General features: G+C 47.9%; 1 protein-coding gene and 1 pseudogene across 1 annotated transcript in view; both read right to left on the bottom strand.

Moving 5' to 3' along the window:
• The window catches only part of LOC146190280 (putative helicase MOV-10), a 118080-nt gene that overhangs the window by 36083 nt on the left and 59814 nt on the right, over nt 1-22183 (bottom strand). Inside the window, exons 9-10 of the mRNA XM_084599760.1 lie at nt 2393-2602; nt 1846-1954 (exon numbers count right to left, since the gene is read on the bottom strand). Of these exons, the coding sequence (XP_084455886.1) occupies nt 1846-1954; nt 2393-2602 (319 nt within the window). The remainder of the gene's footprint in view (nt 1-1845; nt 1955-2392; nt 2603-22183) is intronic.
• On the bottom strand, nt 12254-15610 carry LOC146190282 (uncharacterized; annotated as a pseudogene).

Genomic DNA, 22183 nt, shown 5'->3' with positions numbered 1-22183 from the left:
GTTCTTTCCCAATTCTGAAACTAAAGCCTTTTGCATTGCAAGCCTTCCTGTTGCTCTAACAAAACTTTGAATCACTCTTACATACTCGTCACCCTCAGATGCTGACACTTTTCCGCTGAAATGTCCTCGCAGTCATCCTCTATGGCACATGTGCCATTTAATTGTGCGAGAATTGCAGTCTGTAAGCTCTTCTGGAGCACACAAGATCCATATATGCAGATACGAATTCCTAAAACGATTCTATTACCTCAGCAGTGTATGTTCGCCCAAGCTTCTTCAAGGAAGCTTTCCACAGTATCCATATATGGGCCCTCTTATATCGTGTCCCCACATTTAAAGCCTGCTTGTCTGAAACGGTTTTTCACAGCTTCACTTCTCAGGTCATTCCAGACACCTGAAATCACCTGAACAGCAAACTTCGCATCAATTACTATTGTAGTCTTTCTGCCTGTCGAGCAACAGACATTCTACCAACCTTGTTTTGTACAGCAACTTGACTGAGTGCATAATGCCTTTGTCTATTGGTTGAAGGTAGGGTGTGGAGTTTGGAGGTTAAACATAATTTTGGTGGCTTTGAGCACGAGAACTTTGGTGCTGCAAGAAGCACTGTCCGCGAAGGGAAAGGCATCAAGATTCTGAGCTTTCACCTTGTGATTAAATTTATCAGCGAGGAGCTAAAAATGCTGGATGTCATTCATGCATTTTGATTTACTTCGTAGGCGATAGTAATGCGATGCCAGTGGCTGAAACAATGGGGTTGTTTTGACTTTCCAATCATGGGGAAGCACTCCTTCTCAGTTTCTGACATATAACAACAAAAAGGATGCTGATATGGAACAGAATTTAGCTAGGAAAATTTGAAGTGCATCATGTACGAGTTGGCATGCTTCAGCTGCATTGCATGAGCACACCTGGGTTGTGTCTCTTCTAAATAGTGAAGAATTTACTCCAGGGACTTGCAAAAGTTGTCCTTAGTAACCGAGTGTCTCTTGTAACCATGTCTCTTGTATGCAATGTTGTTAACATGACAGACATAAGAAAACCAACCAACCCATTTTCAAATGTCTCTTATAACCAAGTGTCTCTTGTAACAGTGTCTCTTGTAATGAGATTTAACATTCACATCTAGCCTGAACCTGTCAGTTGCCTTTTTGAGGGCACCGCAGTAAAGGAACTATTACACTGTGAATCATTGTCATCATGGCTCTAAATCGCAAAGCTGTCACTGAGCAGCCACACATGCTGCCTCTTGTCCACTATGCAATAGACCCCTGTAAAATGTCACTGTGAGCTCCATCATGTTGACTGCCTATGGCTAGGAGGCACTTGTGGTCGGGAGGCAAATTGCTAATGTGTCTCGCAAGTAGGTTTGATGTATAATAAAGAATGCGCACTAACCTTGAAATAAATTAGGAGGAGGTTACAACAGAAAATGGGCTGCAGTGCCTTTTAGGATTTAAGGCTTGAGAATGACACCACCAGCCAGCTAACAAACAAACCACCCACTGCATTGGCACCTGCTGTGAAAGCCATGGGCTGCAGCTACCTCAACCCTCCTCAATACAAATGCCGCGTTTCTCACAGTGCAGGCCATAATATTTTAAACTTTACCCAGACAATCTCTTGCCTGTCACAGTAAATACTGAGCCATAGTGACATTTTCTGGAGCGAGTGACTGTGCACAGAATATATAAGAGTGAATGAAGATGAGCAACTACCTGTCACAGTGCTGAGGTATGAACACAACAGAAGTCCAGAAAATCTAGTACTACCTGATGAAGCGATCCACACCTGTCACAGTGCTGAGGTATGAACACAACAGAAGTCCAGAAAATCTAGTACTACCTGATGAAGCGATCCACTGACTGTATTCTCCAACTCTTGAGGTGACAAGCTCCAAAATGCTGCGCTCACTGGGAAGTGAGGAAGCCCTTCAGGGAGCTTGGCTTGACGCCTGTTTGGAGAACAGGCAATGCACAACAACTTAGTGTGAAACTGGAGTCACCTTGTCCGCTGTGCCATGCCACCATAATAAGCTGACCTATCTGTACGCCAGGAGCATTCCTGAGGGTAAAATGCTTTGAAGTTATACATGGGAGTGCGAAAATTAAAGTCTTCGAATCAAATGTCAAATATAAGTTTAGTATGACAAAATTTTCAGTAGGTAAACATTGGCCTTGGTTACTTTAGAGCAGCGTATAGTCTTTGCAATTTCCTTCACAAAGAATTCTCCACACATAAACTAAACACAAACATTCTGATCTAGTCACAAAAAAAAAAACTATAAAACCATCATGCTATCAAGTAAGACTGAAGTAAACAAGCAAAAAATATCGGCATGCTCTAATCAAAACGGTGCCTCAGGACTTGATAAAAAGGAAGAGTTCTTTACATTGGAAAGCGCTCGCCCGGCACAGTCCACAACCGATTCCGGAGTGTTGCGGCCACAGTCGACTGGGCTTTCTTGGTAGCAGGAAGGGGAACGCTCGTAGGCTGTAGCCTCTGCTCCAGGGGATCCACCACACTGACACTGGCCACACAGTGGGCAGAAAACCCTTCCTCAAACTCCAGCTCAATCTTCTCATGGCATGCGCCTAGTTCACTGGAAAGACATAAAAAGGAGAGCACGATTAGTGAGAAACAATGGCATGGTACATGGAATGTGACATTAAAAAAAGCTGCTCCTGGGCTGTGAAAGGCAAAGCAGTGGAGAGCTGCGAATAAATGTTGCTCAACGGAGGTTCTTCAATGTACAATGACATCACAGGGCATAAAGCCATTAATGCATCTGGCCTAAATCAAAATGCAGCGATCGTAGCCAAAGCAATTCTAGCACATAAAAGCAGTAAACTGAGCAATGCATTACCCAGGAGAGATCATTAGACATCTAATTAATGCACAGCCATCATTAATAGATCATGTTTCGTATCTGGCTTCCGCACATATAGCTAACTCCAGAGGGCACAGAAAAAGACAACTGCAAGTATTTTTACCTGAGCACAAGCTTCTTATGAAACAATGCTTTTTGCTCGACCTTGGAGAGACAGGTATTAAAGTTTACAAAATGCTGCATTGCAGTCAGGAGGCAACTTACTAAAGGCAGCGATGTTCCACCAGGACGAAGCAGCCACCAATGTGATCAGACCACACAGGTCGAGAGATCCGATGTGACAACTCCATGCAACATACCATGCACATCCTTCATCCCCAACGTCTCAAAATCTCCCGCATCTCCCCACCTTTCCTCCTATTTACCAAGGCTTCACACACCTCTAATATACCAGAGACTTTCTGATATAATAGTCATTCTGTTGGCAATGCATTAATACATGAAATTTGAGAAGTACACAAATGATCGTGCTTAAAGGTCAATTAAAACCAAATATTAATCACTCTTTTCTTCTTTAAAACGATATGTTAAGACATTAGAATACAGTCAAACCTTCGTACAACGAAACTGATGAAACGCGCAAAAAACTTCGATGAAGCGGAAATTTCGCTGTGATGAGCCTGCCGAAAAACACTTTCAGATTTGAGTGCACGCTCCACAAACATAATTTATTTCCAAAAAAGTCCGTCATTTTGGCTCGCCTCCATCGTTTGGATATCAGCACAATGGTGCAATGCTCGCACTTGGTAAGCAGCTGCATCGCAAAGTCGTCATCTGTCGTGGGTGCCAACGAAATTGCGAATAACTTTAAATATACATCTATCACATCGAGTGCAGAAGGCAGAGCAAATGCACCTTATGCGTCACTCACATTGTCGTACGATGCGTCATTATGATAAACCTCAAATTTAAAAATTGTAGATAGTGTGCTGCTGGAGATATAGTCAAACCCAATTATAACAATATTGACACATGCCATTCATAGACGACGAAGATTGGAACGGGCGATTCGGAAAAGACGACGAAGCAATACGGTGCTGCGCTTTTGTGCTGCCTTGACTGGCTGTTGGTGTTCTTCGGTGCCAGAGTGCCAGAGAGCCTTCTCTGTAACGTTACGTTACAAATCTGGTGGAGGAATAGTCCTGCATAATCAACCGGTCAATACGGAGCTTACCCCCGTACATCAACGCCTCGGCCGCCGCCTACGTGGAGAGCCCCCTGAATTCGGACCCCTTCCGGCCGCTACCAGGACGACGCACCCTCAGACGGCCGTAGAACCTGCTGCAATGACATCTGAGAGCGGGCTTCCCACCCACATTCTGTGTCATCAGCCGCGAACACCCCCCTCTTTTCATGGCGACGTGTTCGAGGACGGCGAGGACTGGCTTGAGAACTACGAGCGAGTTGCTCGTTACAACGGGTGGACTGATGAGCGTAAGCTCCACAACGTGTACTTCGCTCTTGAAGAGTCTGCACGGACATGGTTTGAAAACCATGAGGCTTCCTTCCCATCCTGGGCAGCCTTCTGTCGTGATTTCAAAGCCACGTTTCCTAGCGCCGACCGCCGGGAGCGAGCAGAAGCTGCGCTACACTCGCGAATTCAGCGCCAGAACGAGAGCGTGCGTATGTTCTTTGAGGACATGACACGCCTTTTCAACCGTGCAGACCCACAAATGCCAGAAGATAAGAAACTGCGTCACCTGATGCGGGGCGTTAAACAAGAACTTTTCGCGGGACTGGTGCGCAGTCCACCACGCACTGTGGCGGAGTTTCTCAGCGAGGCAGCGACCATGGAGACAACGCTGCAACACCGAGCCCGTCAGTACAACCGTGACGTGAACATCATTAGGTCCGACGCACCCCCTGTACATGTCGGCAGTGACATGGACTCACTACGCAATCTCATCCGTTCTGTCGTGCGGGAGGAACTGCAAGCGCTCCGGATGCCTTGCAACACAGCATCTTTTCCTTCATTGGCTGAAGTCGTCCGGGACGAGGTGCGTATGGCAGCTCAGCAAGTTGCTGACGTTCCCCAGCAGCGCGTTCCTCACCAGACGTTTGACGCGAGGCCCACCTACGCGTCCGTCCTGAGTAAGGCTCCCCCGCCAGACCATAGTATCAACGCTGCAGCTCCAGCAATGGAGCCGCAGGGTCCCCGCATGGAGCACCTCGCATGGAGCCGCATGCAGCCTCGCTACTCCCCTCCGCCAATCTACCAGCCACCCCGTAAAAGTCAAGTATGGCAGCCCCGGGATCGTCAGCCCCTGTGCTATCATTGCGGTGAAGCCGGTCACCTTTACCGGGCGTGCCCGTACCGCCGCGTCAACATGCGGGGTTTCGCCTCGGAGGGCCCCTACCCTCGGTATGCAGAACGGCCTACTGAGATTGCAAGCGACCTTGCAGCGCGACAGTACCCCGTCACATCCGGTTACCAAGAGCGGCGGTCTACGTCCCCGACGAGCAACCGTTCGACAAGTCCCCACTCTTCCCGACGCCGCTCTCCCAGCCCTGGTCGGGAAAACTAATACCAGCGGCCTTCGGAGGCAGGGTCGCTGATGTCGGGAAATGTGAAGATCCTCCGTCATCGTCAGGCCGACCCGACGAGATTTCACTTGTGTCAGGTAGCGACAGCATCCGGCATACTACCTCCGATTTGTGTGTAACGATTGATGGAGTGGATGTCACCGCGTTACTCGACACTGGTGCCGATTATTCTGTAATGAGCCGTGGTCTCGCCCGAGAATTGAAGAAAGTTTTGACAAATTGGTCCGGCCCGAAAATTCGTACGGCGGGAAGTCATTTGATTGAACCTGCAGGCAAGTGCACAGCGCGGGTCGGCATCCGTGGTTTTGTATATGTCGGAGAATTTATCGTGCTTCCTGAGTGTTCGAAAGACTTGATCCTTGGTCTAGACTTCCTGCAGACCAACGGCGCTGTCATTGACCTGAAAGAAGCGCGTGTTTCCTTTTCGACGAAACGAGCCGTGGCGCGCATTGAAAACGAAGATCCGGGTCTGAAAGTTTTGCGTATAGTTGACGATGACGTGAGGGTTCCGGCACGTTCTAGTGTGCTGGTTCTTGTAAAGCATGATTTGTTCCACGATTATGAGGGCATCGCGGATGGGCACCTTCCGCTACTACTCGAGAAGGAATTAGCCGTTGCTCGAGGACTCGTACAACTCCAGAACAGTTGTGCTACTGTCCTCCTGACAAATTTTGCTAAGGAGATGCGGCATCTCGCCAAGGACACGGCTGTTGCCGTCCTTCACGATGTTACTGCCTTACCTCATTTATGCACCGCCGGAACGAACCCTAAAGAAGAGGCCGCACCTTGTCATGCTCTGCAAACCGTTAAAATTAGCCCCGACTTGAGGCCCGACCAAAGGAATCTTCTCTCGGCTCTTCTGAGCGATTTCGCAGACTGCTTCGCCACAGGCTCGAAGGTCGGTCGTACTCCTGTCGCCAAGCACCGCATCATCACCGATGAGACCACATTACCGGTATGCCAGCGCCCGTACCGGGTTTCTCCTAAGGAACGTGACGCCATTAAAACGCAAGTGGATGAAATGCTTGCGGACGACGTGATCCAGCCTTCGACGAGCCCATGGGCGTCGCCAGTGGTCCTTGTCAAAAAGAAAGATGGCACCTTGAGATTCTGTGTCGATTACCGAAAGTTAAATAACGTGACCAAAAAGGACGTCTATCCGCTGCCCAGGATTGATGGTGCCCTCGACCGACTACGCGATGCCAGGTACTTCTCCTCAATAGACCTCAAAAGCGGATACTGGCAAATTGAAGTGGATCAGAGAGACAGAGAGAAGACTGCATTTGTGACGCCCGACGGCCTATACGAGTTTAAGGTGCTTCCGTTCGGTCTTTGCTCTGCACCGGCCACGTTCCAACGTATGATGGACACGGTTTTATCAGGTCTCAAGTGGCAGTCGTGCTTGGTGTACTTAGATGATGTTGTTATTTTCTCGCCTACTTTCGAGCAACACTTGGACAGGTTGCGCATCGTGCTTCAAGCACTCAAAGGCGCGCAACTAACGATCAAGCCTGAGAAATGCCACTTTGCTTTCAAAGAACTACGCTTCCTCGGCCATGTTGTCAGTGCACAGGGCGTTCTCCCTGATCCCGAGAAGACTACCGCAGTGTCAAATTTTCCACGCCCTACCGACAAAAAGGCACTTCGACGATTTCTAGGTCTTTGTTCGTACTATCGACGCTTCGTCCAAGATTTTTCTAAGATAGCTGAACCACTGACAGCACTAACCAGAGATGACATACCCTTCCTGTGGGGAGACGATCAAGAGCAAGCCTTCCAGGAGCTTAGAAGCCGCCTACACAAACCCCCAATACTCGCCCATTTCGATGAAGACGCCGCCACAGACGTACATACTGATGCCAGCAACGTTGGCCTCGGCGCGGTACTCATTCAGTGGCAAGGCGGAGTAGAACGGGTTATCGCCTACGCGAGCCGAACACTCTCACGGTCAGAGGCGAACTATTCGACAACGGAGAAGGAGTGCCTTGTGGTAATCTGGGCCATCAGCAAGTTTCGACCATATTTGTACGGACGACCCTTCCGTGTTGTCAGCGACCATCATTCCTTGTGCTGGCTGGCAAGCCTTAAAGACCCGTCTGGACGCTTAGCTCGTTGGAGCCTCCGTCTTCAAGAGTATGACGTTACTGTTGTTTATAAGTCGGGACATAAACACCAAGATGCGGATTGCTTGTCACGCGCGCCATTGGACTCCACCGCAGTAGAAAACGCCGACGAGTTTCTCTTTATTGGGGCCATTACTCAATCCCATATGGCTGACCTTCAACGCAAGGACCCGGAGCTGGCGCCGCTCATCGATTATTTGGAAGGACGCGGTGGTAGAGTACCGCTTGTTTTTCGTCGTGGCTTCCAGTCATACGCTTTACGAAGTGGAGTTCTCTACAAGCGCAATTTTGAAAGATCAAGAGAGACATTTCTACTCGTAGTACCTACGCACCTACGGCCTGACATCTTGAGCGCTTGTCACGACGAACCGTCCGCCGGCCACTTGGGAGTTAGTCGTACGCTTGCAAGAATTCGGGATAAATACTATTGGCCGAAATTATTACCTTCAGTACGATCCTACGTTAAAACCTGCCGTGACTGTCAACGCCGAAAGACTCCACCCGTGAAACCAGCTGGATTTCTTCAGCCGATCGCTCCACCGCAAACTCCATTCCAACAAGTGGGAATGGATCTTCTTGGTCCTTTCCCGAAGTCAACTAATGGAAAACGTTGGATTGTTGTCGCGACAGACTACTTGACCCGATATGCTGAAACCGCGTCGCTCACAAATGGAACTGCCACCGAAGTAGCCGAGTTTTTTGTCCACGACATTGTGTTGCGTCATGGCGCTCCGGCTGTTATCATTACCGACCGCGGGGCAGCTTTTACGGCCCGCCTGACTAAGGCTGTGTTGAACCTTACACATACTAGCCATAGACGGGCCACGGCATACCACCCGCAAACTAATGGCTTGGTGGAACGGCTAAACAGAACTCTGGCCGACATGCTGTCTATGTACGTGGATATAGAGCATAAGACCTGGGATCAAATCCTCCCATATGCCACATTCGCATATAATACGGCACTTCAGGAGACGACGCGGCTCACACCCTTCGAGCTTGTCTTCGGCCATCGAGTGACCACTCCACTGGATACAATGCTGCCCGTATACACCGACGACGAACATGAGCTTGACCTGGACATTGCTAGTTTTACTCACCGTGCGGAAGAAGCGCGGCAGCTGGCAAGACAGCGCATATACCTACAACAGCAACTAGACGCTGACCGTTACAACAAGGGACGGCGCTTCGCTGCCTACGAGCCTGGAGACTATGTCTGGATTTGGACGCCCGTTCGTCATCGTGGACTCTCTGAAAAATTGCTGCGTCGGTACTTCGGCCCATACCGTGTCCTTCGCCGCCTCAGCGACGTTACTTATGAAGTTGAATCCGCGACCCAAGATCCCTCAAGCCGCAGACGACGCCAGTTCACTGATGTTGTGCACGTCGTCCGGATGAAACCCTACCACGATCGCCCCGCTGACTAATCTTCAGACTGATGGCGCCCCGTTTTGTGCTGTGGTATCCCATACCAAACTAGCATACTATGTCAGCTCATCGCATCAAGCAGCATTTGCAGCATCGAGGCGATGCTGCCAAGAAGGGGGGCAATGACACATGCCATTCATAGACGACGAAGATTGGAACGGGCGATTCGGAAAAGACGACGAAGCAATACGGTGCTGCGCTTTTGTGCTGCCTTTACTGGCTGTTGGTGTTCTTCGGTGCCAGAGTGCCAGAGAGCCTTCTCTGTAACGTTACGTTACAATATTGAAGTGCTATGGAAATATCACTGTTATAACCGATAATTGTTATAACCGGGTTAAGCCACAAAAAACAACAAAAAAACTACACACTTATGAGATCGATGTAGCTTACTGTTTTTATTTTGTAGCCGGAAGAAAGCCGTAATCCATAAGCGTTGTCTGTTTCACGGTAATCTGGCCACCATTTTTCTGCAGGGCATCCAATTGCTGAACATAGTGCAGTGGAGGGTTCTTAGCAAAAACAAACTCGCGCAGTGAGTCAATCATTCTCAAAGCCTCCTGGTGAGACGCAACCTGCACAGGTTCCAGTTCATCGTCGTCGTCGCTACTACCACCGGCCTCCGCGCCAGTGACTGCTGCAATGATAGCCTCATCTGTCAGCTCTTCATCAGTCGCGACTGTATAGTCGGCATGTAAAAATTTCTCAAGTCCAGATGCCTCGCCGTCACAACCGCTCTCTGTTGACCAAGTTTTGGTCATCGCTGTGTCGGCGGGAGCTTTGCAACCTTCCGCATCGCCAGCATCCCCAGCGAAGCCCGCCTCCTTGAAGCAATTCATGATGGTGGAGGAGCTTACTTCTGCCTATGCTCCAAAAATGAATTGCACTGCCATCAGGAGCGAGATCTTCAAGTCTGGCGTCAGTTGGCGTACTCGGACAATCCTCCATTGCTGTTCCACTTCTAGGGCCAGCAAGATAGTGGCAACGACGATGGCACACAAGGAGAACCACGCTAGAAAGACACGTGCACGAACACGGCTGCATGCCTGCCACAAAGCGTGTGCAACCTCGAAGTGGGGGGCCTGGACAAAGCAAATAAGGATAGTGCAGCGCACCACAGTCAGCGCACCCTCAGAATAGACTGCTCCACTGCGCAGAAGCAGAGAGGATGCGAGTTCCCTAGGAAACGGGCACGGTGTAAGAGTAGATTAGGTGAGAGAACGGTCGCGTTCAGCCCTCTGCCGAAGAATTCTACTTCTGAGGGCTGCCGACAGATGGCATGAGCAACTGTGGCCTGCTCCACGAGCGGCCGGGCCACGTCAGCGCTATGGGTGCTGTCGGCAAGCATTTGGCCCCACTGTCAGTATGCGCCTTAAACCTTTCTCCTCTGGTTTGGGGATGTAAATAATGCTTTATATACAAGAATAATTTTAGTTCGGTTAAAGCAGAGCGTCAAAACCAACATAACTGCCACTCAAGAAGGCAAAGCTGACACGGCGTTGGCGGCACGCATTTTAAAAAAGCACCACATTTTGTGTCGCATTGCTTGCTTCACACTAAAGCGCCAACCACATGAGGGAAGAATTTGCGGCCGCATGCCGTGCGACGGCATCGCGCGTGACGGGCTGAAGGGCGCCAAAGCATTGACGCTCGTCGCTGTCGCTCAGGTTCTAGGTTTTTACAAAATTTCGCGCATCGTCCGGAAGCAGCTAGTGTGGCAGCCAATTACAGAAGGCTTTGGAGTACTGAACTTCCATCCTGGCTTTTTTTGTAAGTGAAGTTTGTTTTCCTAGTCCGATTTGAGTGAGGAATCTGCAGACGTCCACTTCGTCTGATCCTTGCAGATTTGAGTGAAGAATCTGCAGACGCCCACTTCGTCTGATCCTTGCATATATGAGCGCATCGATACAATTCAGTAAAAGCTTAGTAAGGTAGTGAAGAAAAAAATATATTGTTAATTTTGTAAAGGAGCAGGAGAAGGTCACTGCTTGCGATGCCAGTCTGCATCACAGTGTAGTATCGCACTGCTGCGCTGTGACCTTTTTTTTGTTTTTCTTTAACGCTACACGTTACAAAATGTTCCACCAGTGTTTTACCGTACTTCATGCTGTTTAGTGTTAGAAATGAACGGGATATGACGTAACTGCACTCCCCCTGATCGAGCAACGGAGCGACGGTTACAAAGCAGCGCTGAAAACGTGCCTCTCTGTCATCAAGTCCCGTCGCTCCGTGCGGTGTGCACCAACGACAACGACAGGCGTTGACGGCGGCGTCGCGCGACGGATCGCCACGGGCTGTCGCCTCATGCGATTACCGCTTAACTCTACTAGTTATAAGAGACGCCAAACAGTGCGCTGTTTAAGGAACCGACCTCTGATACCGGAGAAATACAGGATAGAGGGACCCATCCCAACCAGTCTTACCGCCATTTTACGAACATATAAGCTGCATTCGATTCAGCCGTGGTTCTCTGCACCGCCGGAACCGGTTCACGGTGCGCTGCACCAAAGCGCTCGATTCACAGCATTCCCTGCACCACTGTCCGCGATTGATTTTAGGTGCAGTCGTGGTGCCGCTGTGGTGCAAAGAACCGCGGCACCCTCCGAGGAGGAGGTGCAGAAAAGTGGTGCACGTGTTGACGGCACTAGCAGACGATGCGCGCTGCCAATGAGATGCTTAAAAACATCGATTATCGACTTAGGGACATTTTTTCCCGTCGACGGATCCGGCGTCATTCTCTGTGAAATGGCAAGTTCCTCTGAGGTCTTTTGTGACAACCTGAATACCCTCTCTAGTTCAAAGCTGAAATATCTGGCAACGGTGCTTCAGTTGTACGGGAACTCGGTTATTGCGGTCTGTCCGAACCAGTCGGTCTCGATCTGAACAACGATGTTGCCTCGAAGGAAAGCACAGCGTAGGGCTCCTCATCCTCACTGTCGAAGGACTCCAGAAATTCCTTAAAATTGACTTCGACGATGTTGTCGTCCACGACGTCGCGATGCACCGCGAAAACTTAAAGCTCGCGGCGCACGGGAACTCGCGAGCAGACGACTAGCTCGTCTGAAGTGGCGCTGCTGACGCGCTGCACCTGCACCTGAACCACAAAACTGGAACTGCACCTCACCGGCACTCGACTGGCACCGGCGGAACTTTTTCAGAATTGGTGCCGAGAACCAGTTCTGAATCGAACGAACCTATAAATTCTGCCCCCCCTCCCCCCCCAAAGAAAAAAAATAACAGATCACAAGTCGCTTCAGTGCATGAATGTCACGATAGTAATTTATTCATAGCCCTTTAACATTTCTGAAACAAACACAAGTCGCGAAAGGTCTCCTTAATGTTGGAAATGAAGGTGAAGAAAAATAAACACGAGAAAGTAAATTTCACCACCATTGCACTTGTCCCTACCTACGAACTCATACAATCTTTGAAAAATTTCGCAAATCCTGGCTCTTATTGTCCTTCTGACTCTTCAATTGCCTGCAATATTGACGCATGCGTAGGCACAGATAATAGTGCAGCAGCTTCGCAAGCATGTCTTCTTTATGAAGGTTGCATGAAAATGTAAACTAAAAATTTTCCAGCGCAGCATCAATGGTCTTATCGAACATGTGCCTGTCACTCGCATATTTTTCAAACTTCTCCTCGCAGTACTTGAAAAGGTCAAAAAGATGCATGATAAGATGCGTCAGCCTGCCTCTTGTTTTGAGATTCACCAGCTTGGCTTCAGAAACATTTGCGACCCCTTTTGTTCTTTCAAGCACCTGCTTACAATCCGTGCAAGACGCCTCGTTTGCAAGCTTTCTTGAGACAAAGCCAGTAACGTAGTAAACAATGCAGTCTTGAACCGCTGCATCGCAGTCGTCTAGCTCAAAAACGTCTTCACAGTCCCAGCTGCCTTCATCAATTAGCCCACCAAGCTTCTGCTTCAATTCCTGCAGTTTGTTCAGGCACTGCTCATCCGAACTTTTGTATATCTCCCTCAAATCCGCCAGAGTGACAACAGCAGTCTGGCCCTTCTCGGACGCTGTACAGTTTCCAAACTGTGGAGGTTTTGGCAAAGAATACATGCTTAGCATGCGATAGAGCTGCAAGAATGTGGGAAAGGTCAGATGTTCATTTTGTCCTCCTGCTTGTCTGATGATACCGAAGAAACATTCTAACGGATCCTGATCCATTTTGGCCAACAGCACATACTTGAAACCGCAGTCTTGTAGAAGGTATTTAGAAAGTTGTAGGACAGATTTCAGCGTAACACGCAAACCTTCAGCGGTCGACTGGGTCAGAAAGAGATCTTTTGGAATGTCGCCGTTTATGACCTCTTGTTCCCATGGGCCCAGCCACTCACATGCAGTCTGGAGAGTAGTGCAATCTCTGCTTCCTAGTCGAATGCCTTCTCCAGGGTAGCAGCGGTTTAGAGCGTCGAACAGGTCATTCAGAAAAAGTGTGAACTTCGCTGTCGGTTCCGCATTAGCCAGCCTTGCCGCACCTCTGCGAGCATAAAACATTATTCCTTTGGCAACAGAGTTACTGAAGAGCTGCGTGGCCAGCTTTGCCCTCATCTTCAGCATGTTGAATGGGTTTACATGATTGTAAGTGAGCTTGGGGCAGACTCGAAGCGCTCCAGTGTTCTTGCTGTCGGCAACAAACACAGCGTCGTAGCACGACCATGTAATAAATTGGCCATCTTTCTTCAGAACTTTTTTGTCGTGCAGACGGTTCCTAATGCACTTAAAGAAAAAGAACGTCCGTTGGATGTTCAAAGCAATTAACGACATGTCCCAATGCACCACCAATGCCGAGCTGCTTCCACACTGCCCGGTTCATGGAAGCGCCGTCGCACACAACTCCGTCGACAAACAAACCGGCCTTCTCTAAATGTACAATGCACTGAATCAAAAACTGAGCAAGGAGCGTTTCCTTTGTTGACCCCTTCGATGCAAACACAGACACTGGCTGTAAATAATTTTAGTCGAAAGGCGAAAATGCAAAAACAAAAAACAAGGCCATGGTTCGCAAGCTCATTGCTTTGGTTGTCGCTCTCCCCATGATCGACGAGACCAGCGTAGGTCATCGTTTTTGAGTTTACAGCTAGTTCTTTTCTTAGTTGAATTTCATCCATTATCAACATTCCTCGGCGTTGGAAAGGAGTCTTCTTAGAGATTTTCACCTTCAAGGCTTGAAAGAAGTTATCGTCAAAACCACATTTCAGGCCCACCTTGCTTATGTACTTCCTCACAGTAGTAACACATGACAAAGGCAAAATCAATGCTTCGTAAATCAAATCATTGCTTCGTAAAAAAGCGTACGAAGCAGGGCTGCGTATGTGTAGCAATAGGCACAACAGAATCCAGTCATCTGTGTATCGCCGGTTTCCCTTCGTTGCACTCCGGGCAGCTGAAATACATTCCTCTAGCAAAAGCCTCTGCGCTGGTGGCATATTCAGGGCTTGCAGTTTACTTCTGACGTCTTCTTCCTGCAATTTTTTTAGCTCTGTTCTGGTGTCCTGTATCTGCTTGATCAAGAGCTTGTTGCGCTTCATAAGCCGCACTCGTGACTGCTGCAATGCTGATTTTGCACGGTGCAAAGCTTTGAGCTTCTCCTGCTGGAAAGGCGGCACGGAAAGCCTAATGCGCTTCAATGGTCGCTCCTGTTTCGCTCTTGCAGCTTGGCGGTCGGCATGCAACCTAAAGGTGTCGGCGAGACCGCGGCAGTGATGACATATAACACCTCCAGGTGACAGTAATGGGCACTTGTGTCTCCATTTCTTGTGGCAGTCGACGGAAGCCCACTCCGGATGCACACTCGGAAAGTCCTTCAAACTCGGCCCTCCCAGGCACACATTAAGGCTATCAATAGTTTGATTCATAACTTCAATTTCAGATGACGATGCGGCAACCAAATTTATACCAACAGCAGCACAATTCATAGGCCTGCCGAAGACATACGCATGAACTGTCAGGTCACTCTTCACATGCAAAGTCTTTCTATTGAAAATTTCTGAAGAACCGTCCCTTTGCCTGTGTGTTACCTGTGCGTTGATAAACGCAATGTCCTTCACCCCTGCAGCGTCGGTGCGATGCACTGCCCACAAATTCTGATGCAGGCAAATGCTTCCTGCTTCATTGAAGAGCGTTTCAAATGGTGAGCTAACCGTGACAGTCTCACAGGATGACGCAACGCCGTTTTCATCAGGAGCGGTTGCCGCAGGGAGAGTTGTGTCGGTGGGCAATGTTGATCCGACGCCGCTGCTGCTGCTGCTTTGAGAGACTGAAGCTGCACGATCAGACAGCCGCTTCGCTGTCTTGCGAGGACCCTTGATCCGCTTGGAGAGGTAGCTCGGCGCCCCTACGAAGATAGACGGAATAGCGTCTTTTGTGAGGCCAGCTCTTCTCTTCCCGGACATTAACACGCAGCCATCAATTTCCGCTGACCACGTCTTCAAGATAAAGTGGGGAGCAAAATGTCTTTCACAAACACGATCGGTTCATTGCAGTACACGATCTTTACGAGGTATTGCTCGCCGCCAAGCTTCGAGCCTTGCTTCGTCGTCCGGCGGCTTGAAAAACGAGTACTCCTTGCACGATTCGTAGCCGCTGTTACAAAAGGGCACAAAACACTTCACCATGACATCGCCGTATAAAATAACTTGATCAGAGTGATCCAGATCTCATTAAACGCGAGCATGAAAGCAGAAGCAAGTCGCGGCAGACAAAGAACACGAATGGCACGAAGCACGCGCGTAGGGCGAAATAGGGCAATAGTTGCGAGTGCCATCTGTTGAAGCTCTGCGCAAGCAGAATCTCGCGGCCTCGTCTCTACGTAGCGGCTCACATGCACCGTTCACTCGCCTAAACTACTCTTCAGTTCAGTTCAGGCGTTCAGTCGTGTCCGACTCTTGGTGACCCTATGGACCATGTCACGCCACGCTTTCCGGTCTCTCACTATCTTCTTAACATCACATAGCTTCATCTGCAATGCCTCGAGAATGCCATCTAACCATCGCGTTCGCTGCCTACCCCTTCTCCGGCGACCCTCATCCTTTCCCAACATCAAATCTTTCTCCAGCGACTCCTCTCTTCTCATCAGATGACCAAAGTAGCTGAGCTTTAACTTTAGAATTTGACCCTCCAATGAGCAGTCAGGGTTTATGGTTGACAATATCGACTGATTTGATCTTCTGGCAGTCCAAGGAACTCTTAAGAGTCTTCGCCAGCACCACAATTCAAACGTGTCAATTCTTCGGCGGTCAGCTTTTTTCACAGTCCAACTCTCGCATCCATACATCACAACTGGAAAGACCATAGCACGGGTTATACGGATCTTGGTTGGCAGACTAATGTCTCTGCTCTTTACTAGGCGGTCAAGGCTAACCATTGTTCTCTTTCCCAGAAGCAGGCGTCTCCTAATTTCTTGGCTGCAGTCTCCTTCCGAGGTAATCTTGGCGCCCAAGAAGAGAAAATCTGTCACAGCTTCCACTTCTTGTCCATTGATGCTCCAGGACTTGATAGGGCAAGACGCCATGATCTTCGTCTTTTTAATGTTCAGTTTAAGCCCAAACTTCTCACTCTCTTCTTGTACGCGCATCAGAAGTCTCTTGAGTTCCACTTCACTTTCTGCCATTAAAGTGGTATCATCCGCATATCTAAGGTTGTTGATATGTTTTCCAGCAATCTTCACTCCAGCTGAAGACTCGTCCAGACCGGCCTTTCTCATGATGCACTCTGCATATAGGTTAAATAGGCAGGGCGACAGTATGCAGCCTTGCCTCACCCCTTTCTCAATCGGAAACCAATCAGTAAGACCATGCCCAGTTCTGACTGTGGCCTCTTGCCCTTCATAAAGGTTCCTGAGGAGACAGATGAGGTGAATTGGAACTCCCATCTCTTGGAGAGCTTGCCACAATCTGCTGTGATCTACGCAGTCAAACGCTTTCGCATAATCAATAAAGCAGAAGTAAATGGGTTTCTGGAACTCTCTTGCTTTTTCCATGATCCAGCGAAGGTTGGCAATTTGGTCTCTAGTTCCTCTGCCCTTGCGAAACCCAGCTTGCACGTCCGGAAGCTCCCGATCCACATACTGCTGCAGCCTACCTTGCAGGATTTTTAACATCACCTTGCTAGCATGCGAAATAAGCGAGATCGTGCGGTAGTTGGAACAATCTTTGGCACTGCCTTTCTTCCATGGTGTAACTACTCTTACACCATGGTAACGGGCAGTCTCAAGGGGGAGCGCTTAAAGCTCTCCCTCAGAAAGGCCGTGCCTAGTAGCGCCTTACACCTTCCCTCCTCCTACGCGTGAGGAAGTGCTCTGTCCTCCCCCACGTCTCCACAGCACTCAAGCTTTCCCGGCGCACTGGACCAATTCATTGGCTCGACGTGCTCTGTCCCGATTTCTTTTCTTTTTTTTATTGTTGCTGCATCAACTTTGTCGGCATCTCTGCGTATGCACGCACTTTTGTGGTCGCCGCATTTCCGCGTTTTTGTTGACTTTCAGTGACCATATTTGATTGTTATAACTGATAATGTAATGTAACACAATTGTAATAAGCGGTTTATTTTACCATAAAACAAATTGCAAACCTGATAGTGCAGCGGCTGCCAATTGTTATATCCGATATATTGTTAAAAACCTGCATTGTTATAAGTGGGTTTGACTACCAAATTATTCTACAATGCCTCCTTTTTTCCTGCTGCTTTTAGCCTTGTTGACAACATGAGCCTACCCCTCCAAGGAAAGAAACTTCTACTTTGTTGCCATGCTGCAAAGTGCACAAGGTACACAAGCATAAATGAAGAATCAGATGAATCTGGCCAACGCTGCGTTGCCATCTGCCATGGTTGCGGCTGCGATCACGTGATGTAGAGTGAATACGGATTGGCTGTGGCTGTGGCTTGGCAAAGCAGACCTGCACCTTGTCGCAAGGTGGCCACCAAGTCATCAACACCAAGCAACAATGGAGACCCTCTATAGGTTTGTTTACGGGTGGTGCAGTGGGCACAGGCATTCGGTAATGCTAAGTGGCATGTATGCACGAGAAATTATACGGTTGGAGTTATGCTTAGTTAATCATAAAATAAAGTTCCAAGCCCAGCTCACTTGGGAAAATTTTCGTTAAAGCGAGAATAAGCCCGAAAAATGGTTTGTTGTGGTGAGAACTTCGTTGCATTGACTTCTATGGCTAGCTGACAGGGAATTAGAAATATTTCATTCAAGCGGCTTTCACTGTAGCAGGGATCAACTGTACATGAATCATCGCACAGTAATCACCTATGACTTTGTTCATGACAGCTAAGTAATTTATAACTGAACTTACTCTTTGACAGTGTGCTGGTCTTGGTTTCATTATTTGAATCATAGCTGTGACATAGAGCTAATGCTTATGTTACGCGAGGCACAGAGAAACTGATAATCACTGATATGCAATTTTAATTCCCTGATAAGACAAAACCAAGCTGCTTCAAGGGCAGGAATGACAAATGCCATATCAGCAGTTATATTGCCATTTTTCTCATGTCTCATAGATTTTGCGCGTCTGGATAGATTTGATCAAGAAAGGGGCAGTTAAGTGTCTCGTGTGGATGATTTAGAAAATGAAGTACGTTCGTTAAGAGCGGAAAATCAGAAACTGCTTGGACAGCTTACTCAAATTGAAAAAAAAGGGGCCGACTTTGTCCTTGGAACCAATGAGGACGAACATTCCAGTGCGGGCCACGTGGCTGGGGCCAGCACTGGCATGGAAGGCATAAGCAAAGAAGGCCAGGCGGATCCGAACCGTCAGAGTTATTTAGAAGCAGCTAAGACGCCGGAAAAAAAGGAAGAAGTAAGGCAGAATGAAAATCCCAGAGATAAGGACACAGATAACCGAAAGCGGGAGCCAACAGTTGGGAGAGGGAGAGAGAAGGCCCAGGTGCTTATCGCCGGAGATTCTAACATGGACAGGTGCAAGCGAGATATCTTGGAACGTGTAAGGGGTGATAAGAGAGTGTTGGTTGGAGCCTTCCCAGGGAGAACAATGAGGGCAGTGCTAAAAGAGAGTAAAAATAGGCTGTTGAAGAATTCCGCAGAGCGCAGTATGGTAATAGTAGCCGCGGGGCTAAATGATGTCCTAAATGGTGACGCTGCAGCAGTGGTGGAAAGTTTAGCTAAGGGAGTTGACGAGATCAGGGAGATAGCACAGCAGACACAGATAGTTGTATGCACAGTACCAGAGGTGCTAGGATTGAACGGAAAGATGGAAAAGGACGTGGTGACAGTTAATCAGGACATAAGAAAGTTAAGCCTGGAGAAGCGTTTCGAAGTGGTTGAGGTAAACAGGGAGGTACATAAAGCAGGTTTTGGTAGGGCTTTTCAGCGAGATGGCATTCATTTTAACAGAAGGGTGGGAGCAGAGATCGGCTGGCGCCTGGCAGGCAGGGCTGTAGCTTTTTTAGGGGGTCCGCGAGGACTCCGTGCACAGAGGTAGTTAGAAGTGAAGCAGAAGAAAGTGTAATAATGGAGGCTGAGCCCCGAAAAATGGCAAAGAGTAGGTCGAGAAAGAAAAGTACAAAAAAGAAATTTAACACTAGGATCAGCTACATAAACATGCAAGGAGGTAGAAAAAGACCGAAATGGCTAGAGATAGAACAACAGTTGAAGGATGACAAAATAGGTGTGTACGCTCTTTGCGAGACTCATCTCAGGGATCTAGAAGATCCGCCGTTTATAGAAGGCTACGTCTGGGAAGGGTGCAACAGAACGAGAACGGAAAAAAAGGGTGGTGGGGTAGGTATGTTGATACACCAGGGAACAAATTGGCAAAGAATTAAATCATCTTGTAAAGAACATATCTGGGTTTCAGGAACAATTGCCGGCATAAGGACATGGCTAGGGGTAGTTTATTTAGGAACAGGACATCAATGCAGGCAAGAAAACAGGGATCTTGTTGAATGTCTCAGTGACGATATAAGCCAGTTTGGAAATGGGGCCAATATTATTCTACTGGGGGACATGAACGGCCACATCGACGATCTGGATGGATACACGGATTGTAACGGCAAGCTAATGCTAGATTTCTGTGAGTGACACGATCTAGTTATAGTAAATAGAGAAACAAAGTGTGAAGGCCAAATCACATGGGAATTCCGCAACAGGCAGACGACCATTGACTATTGTCTAATGTCACAGGAAATTTATAGCAAGGTCACAAAAATGGAAATAGACGAAGAAGGGGAGTGTAGTCTGGGAAGTGATCATAAACGTATTAGTCTGCAGATGGGGCCCATGATGAAAAGAGAAATGGAACTTAGACAAAATGTAATCACAAAATTAAACGACGATCAAATAACGCAGATAGCAGCAGACATAGAGGAAGCAATAGAAAAAAGCCCCATGGAAGACTGGAATTATGAACAGGTAGAACTACTCATAAGGAGGAAAATTCAGGAGGTTAAAGTAGCAAACCGCTGGAATGGAAAGAGGAAGCCACGGAACTGGTGGAATTAGGAAATCAGGGAAGCTATTGAACAACGACGGGCTGCTTCAAGGGAACACCGAATGGCAAAGAAGGCACAGGTATCTCAGGAGGAAATCGAGCAAAAATCGGAATCATATCGACAAAAAAAACTTCAAGTGCAGGCCCTCGTCCAAAGTAAAATAAGACAGTCCACCGATCGCTGGATGGCTGATATACACGATGCCTCTAGAGGCGGAGCAAGAAAATTCTGGAACCATATAAGCTGGCTAGGGAAGAAGAATCAAAGAAAGCAGGATCGGATTAAAGATAACGAGGGAAATTGTTTAAAGGGAGATAACGCAGTGAACTACGTTACATCAGTTATAGCCGAGTCATTTAAGAGCGACGATAGGGTAATCTCCGCAAATCAGGAAGCAACACAAGGTAGCATAATACAAAGCAGCTTAGAACTGACCAATCTAAACTGGAAAAAGGCAGAAAAGAATATTCCTAAAAACACATCTACAGGAATAGATGGAATTCCGATCAAGCTGATTAATGAACTCGGTCCAAAAAGTAAGGAAACGTTGTTAAAAGCTCTGGAAACAGTCATAACGAATAAGCAAATTCCGGACAGCTAGCGGCAGAGTAAAATGAATTTGATTTATAAAGGGAAAGGAGACAGGATGCACATAAAATCCTACAGGCCGATTACCATAACATCTGTTATGTACAGGTTAGCCATGCAGGCGGTGAAATTAAAGGTGCAAGCATGGGTTGAAAGTAACAAGATACTTGGAGAACTTCAGAACGGCTTTAGAAATGGTAGGCGCTTAGACGATAGCCTCTTCGTGCTTACCCAATGCATCGAAATATCTAGAGTGGAAAATAGACCTTTGTATTTGGCCTTCCTGGACATAAACGGGGCGTACGACAACGTAAGCAGGGAACTCCTGTGGAACATATTAAAAGAAGAAGGTATCGTTTATGAGATTAAATAGAGTTCCTACAGGAAATATACCGGGATAACAAAGTAGAAATTACGTGGGAAGGGATAAGAAGTACGGAGGATGTCAAAATATGCAAAGGATTAAGACAAGGCTGTCCTCTATCACCGGTGCTGTTCATGCTTTATATGATAAACCTGGAACGGAGGATACAAGATAGTAACCTAGGTTTTAACCTGTCATATAGATTAGGTGGAAAGGCGGTAGAGCAGTGCCTCCCCGGTTTGATGTATGCAGACGATATTGTGCTGCTAGCTGAGCCTGGAAGAATTGCAAACTCTAGTTAAGTATTGCGGAGACGAAGGGGGCGCTCTAGGCTTCAGTTTCAGCGCCGTTAAGTCGGGTCTGATGATCTTCAACGGCTCAACTGATCAGGGTCTTAAAATACAAGGCCTTGAAATACCTAGAGTAGCAGAATATAAATATCTGGGGGTATGGGTAAACGAAGGATTGGCATACATTGGCAAGCATGAGCAATCACTTAATGCCAAAGGGCGAAGGAATGCCGGGATAATGAAGCATAAGGCATTGTGGGGATACAATAGGTATGAGGTTTTGAGGGGTATTTGGAAAGGAATTATGGTGCCCGGACTTACTTTCGGAAATGCGGTTTTGTGCCTAAAATCAGAGGTACAGTCGATATTAGAAACAAATCAGAGATCCGTTTGACGATTAGCACTAGGTGCCCATGGAAAAACTACAAATGAGGCGGTACAGGGAGATATGGGATGGGCATCTTTCGAAGTACGGGAAGCTCAGA

The sequence above is a fragment of the Amblyomma maculatum genome, chromosome 4 (assembly GCF_055883805.1).
Source record: "Amblyomma maculatum isolate TAMU_Amacu chromosome 4, ASM5588380v1, whole genome shotgun sequence".
Classification (NCBI taxonomy): domain Eukaryota; kingdom Metazoa; phylum Arthropoda; class Arachnida; order Ixodida; family Ixodidae; genus Amblyomma; species Amblyomma maculatum.
The sequence above is the reverse complement of the archived record's forward strand: the minus strand, read 5'-3'. Positions and strand labels throughout refer to the sequence as shown.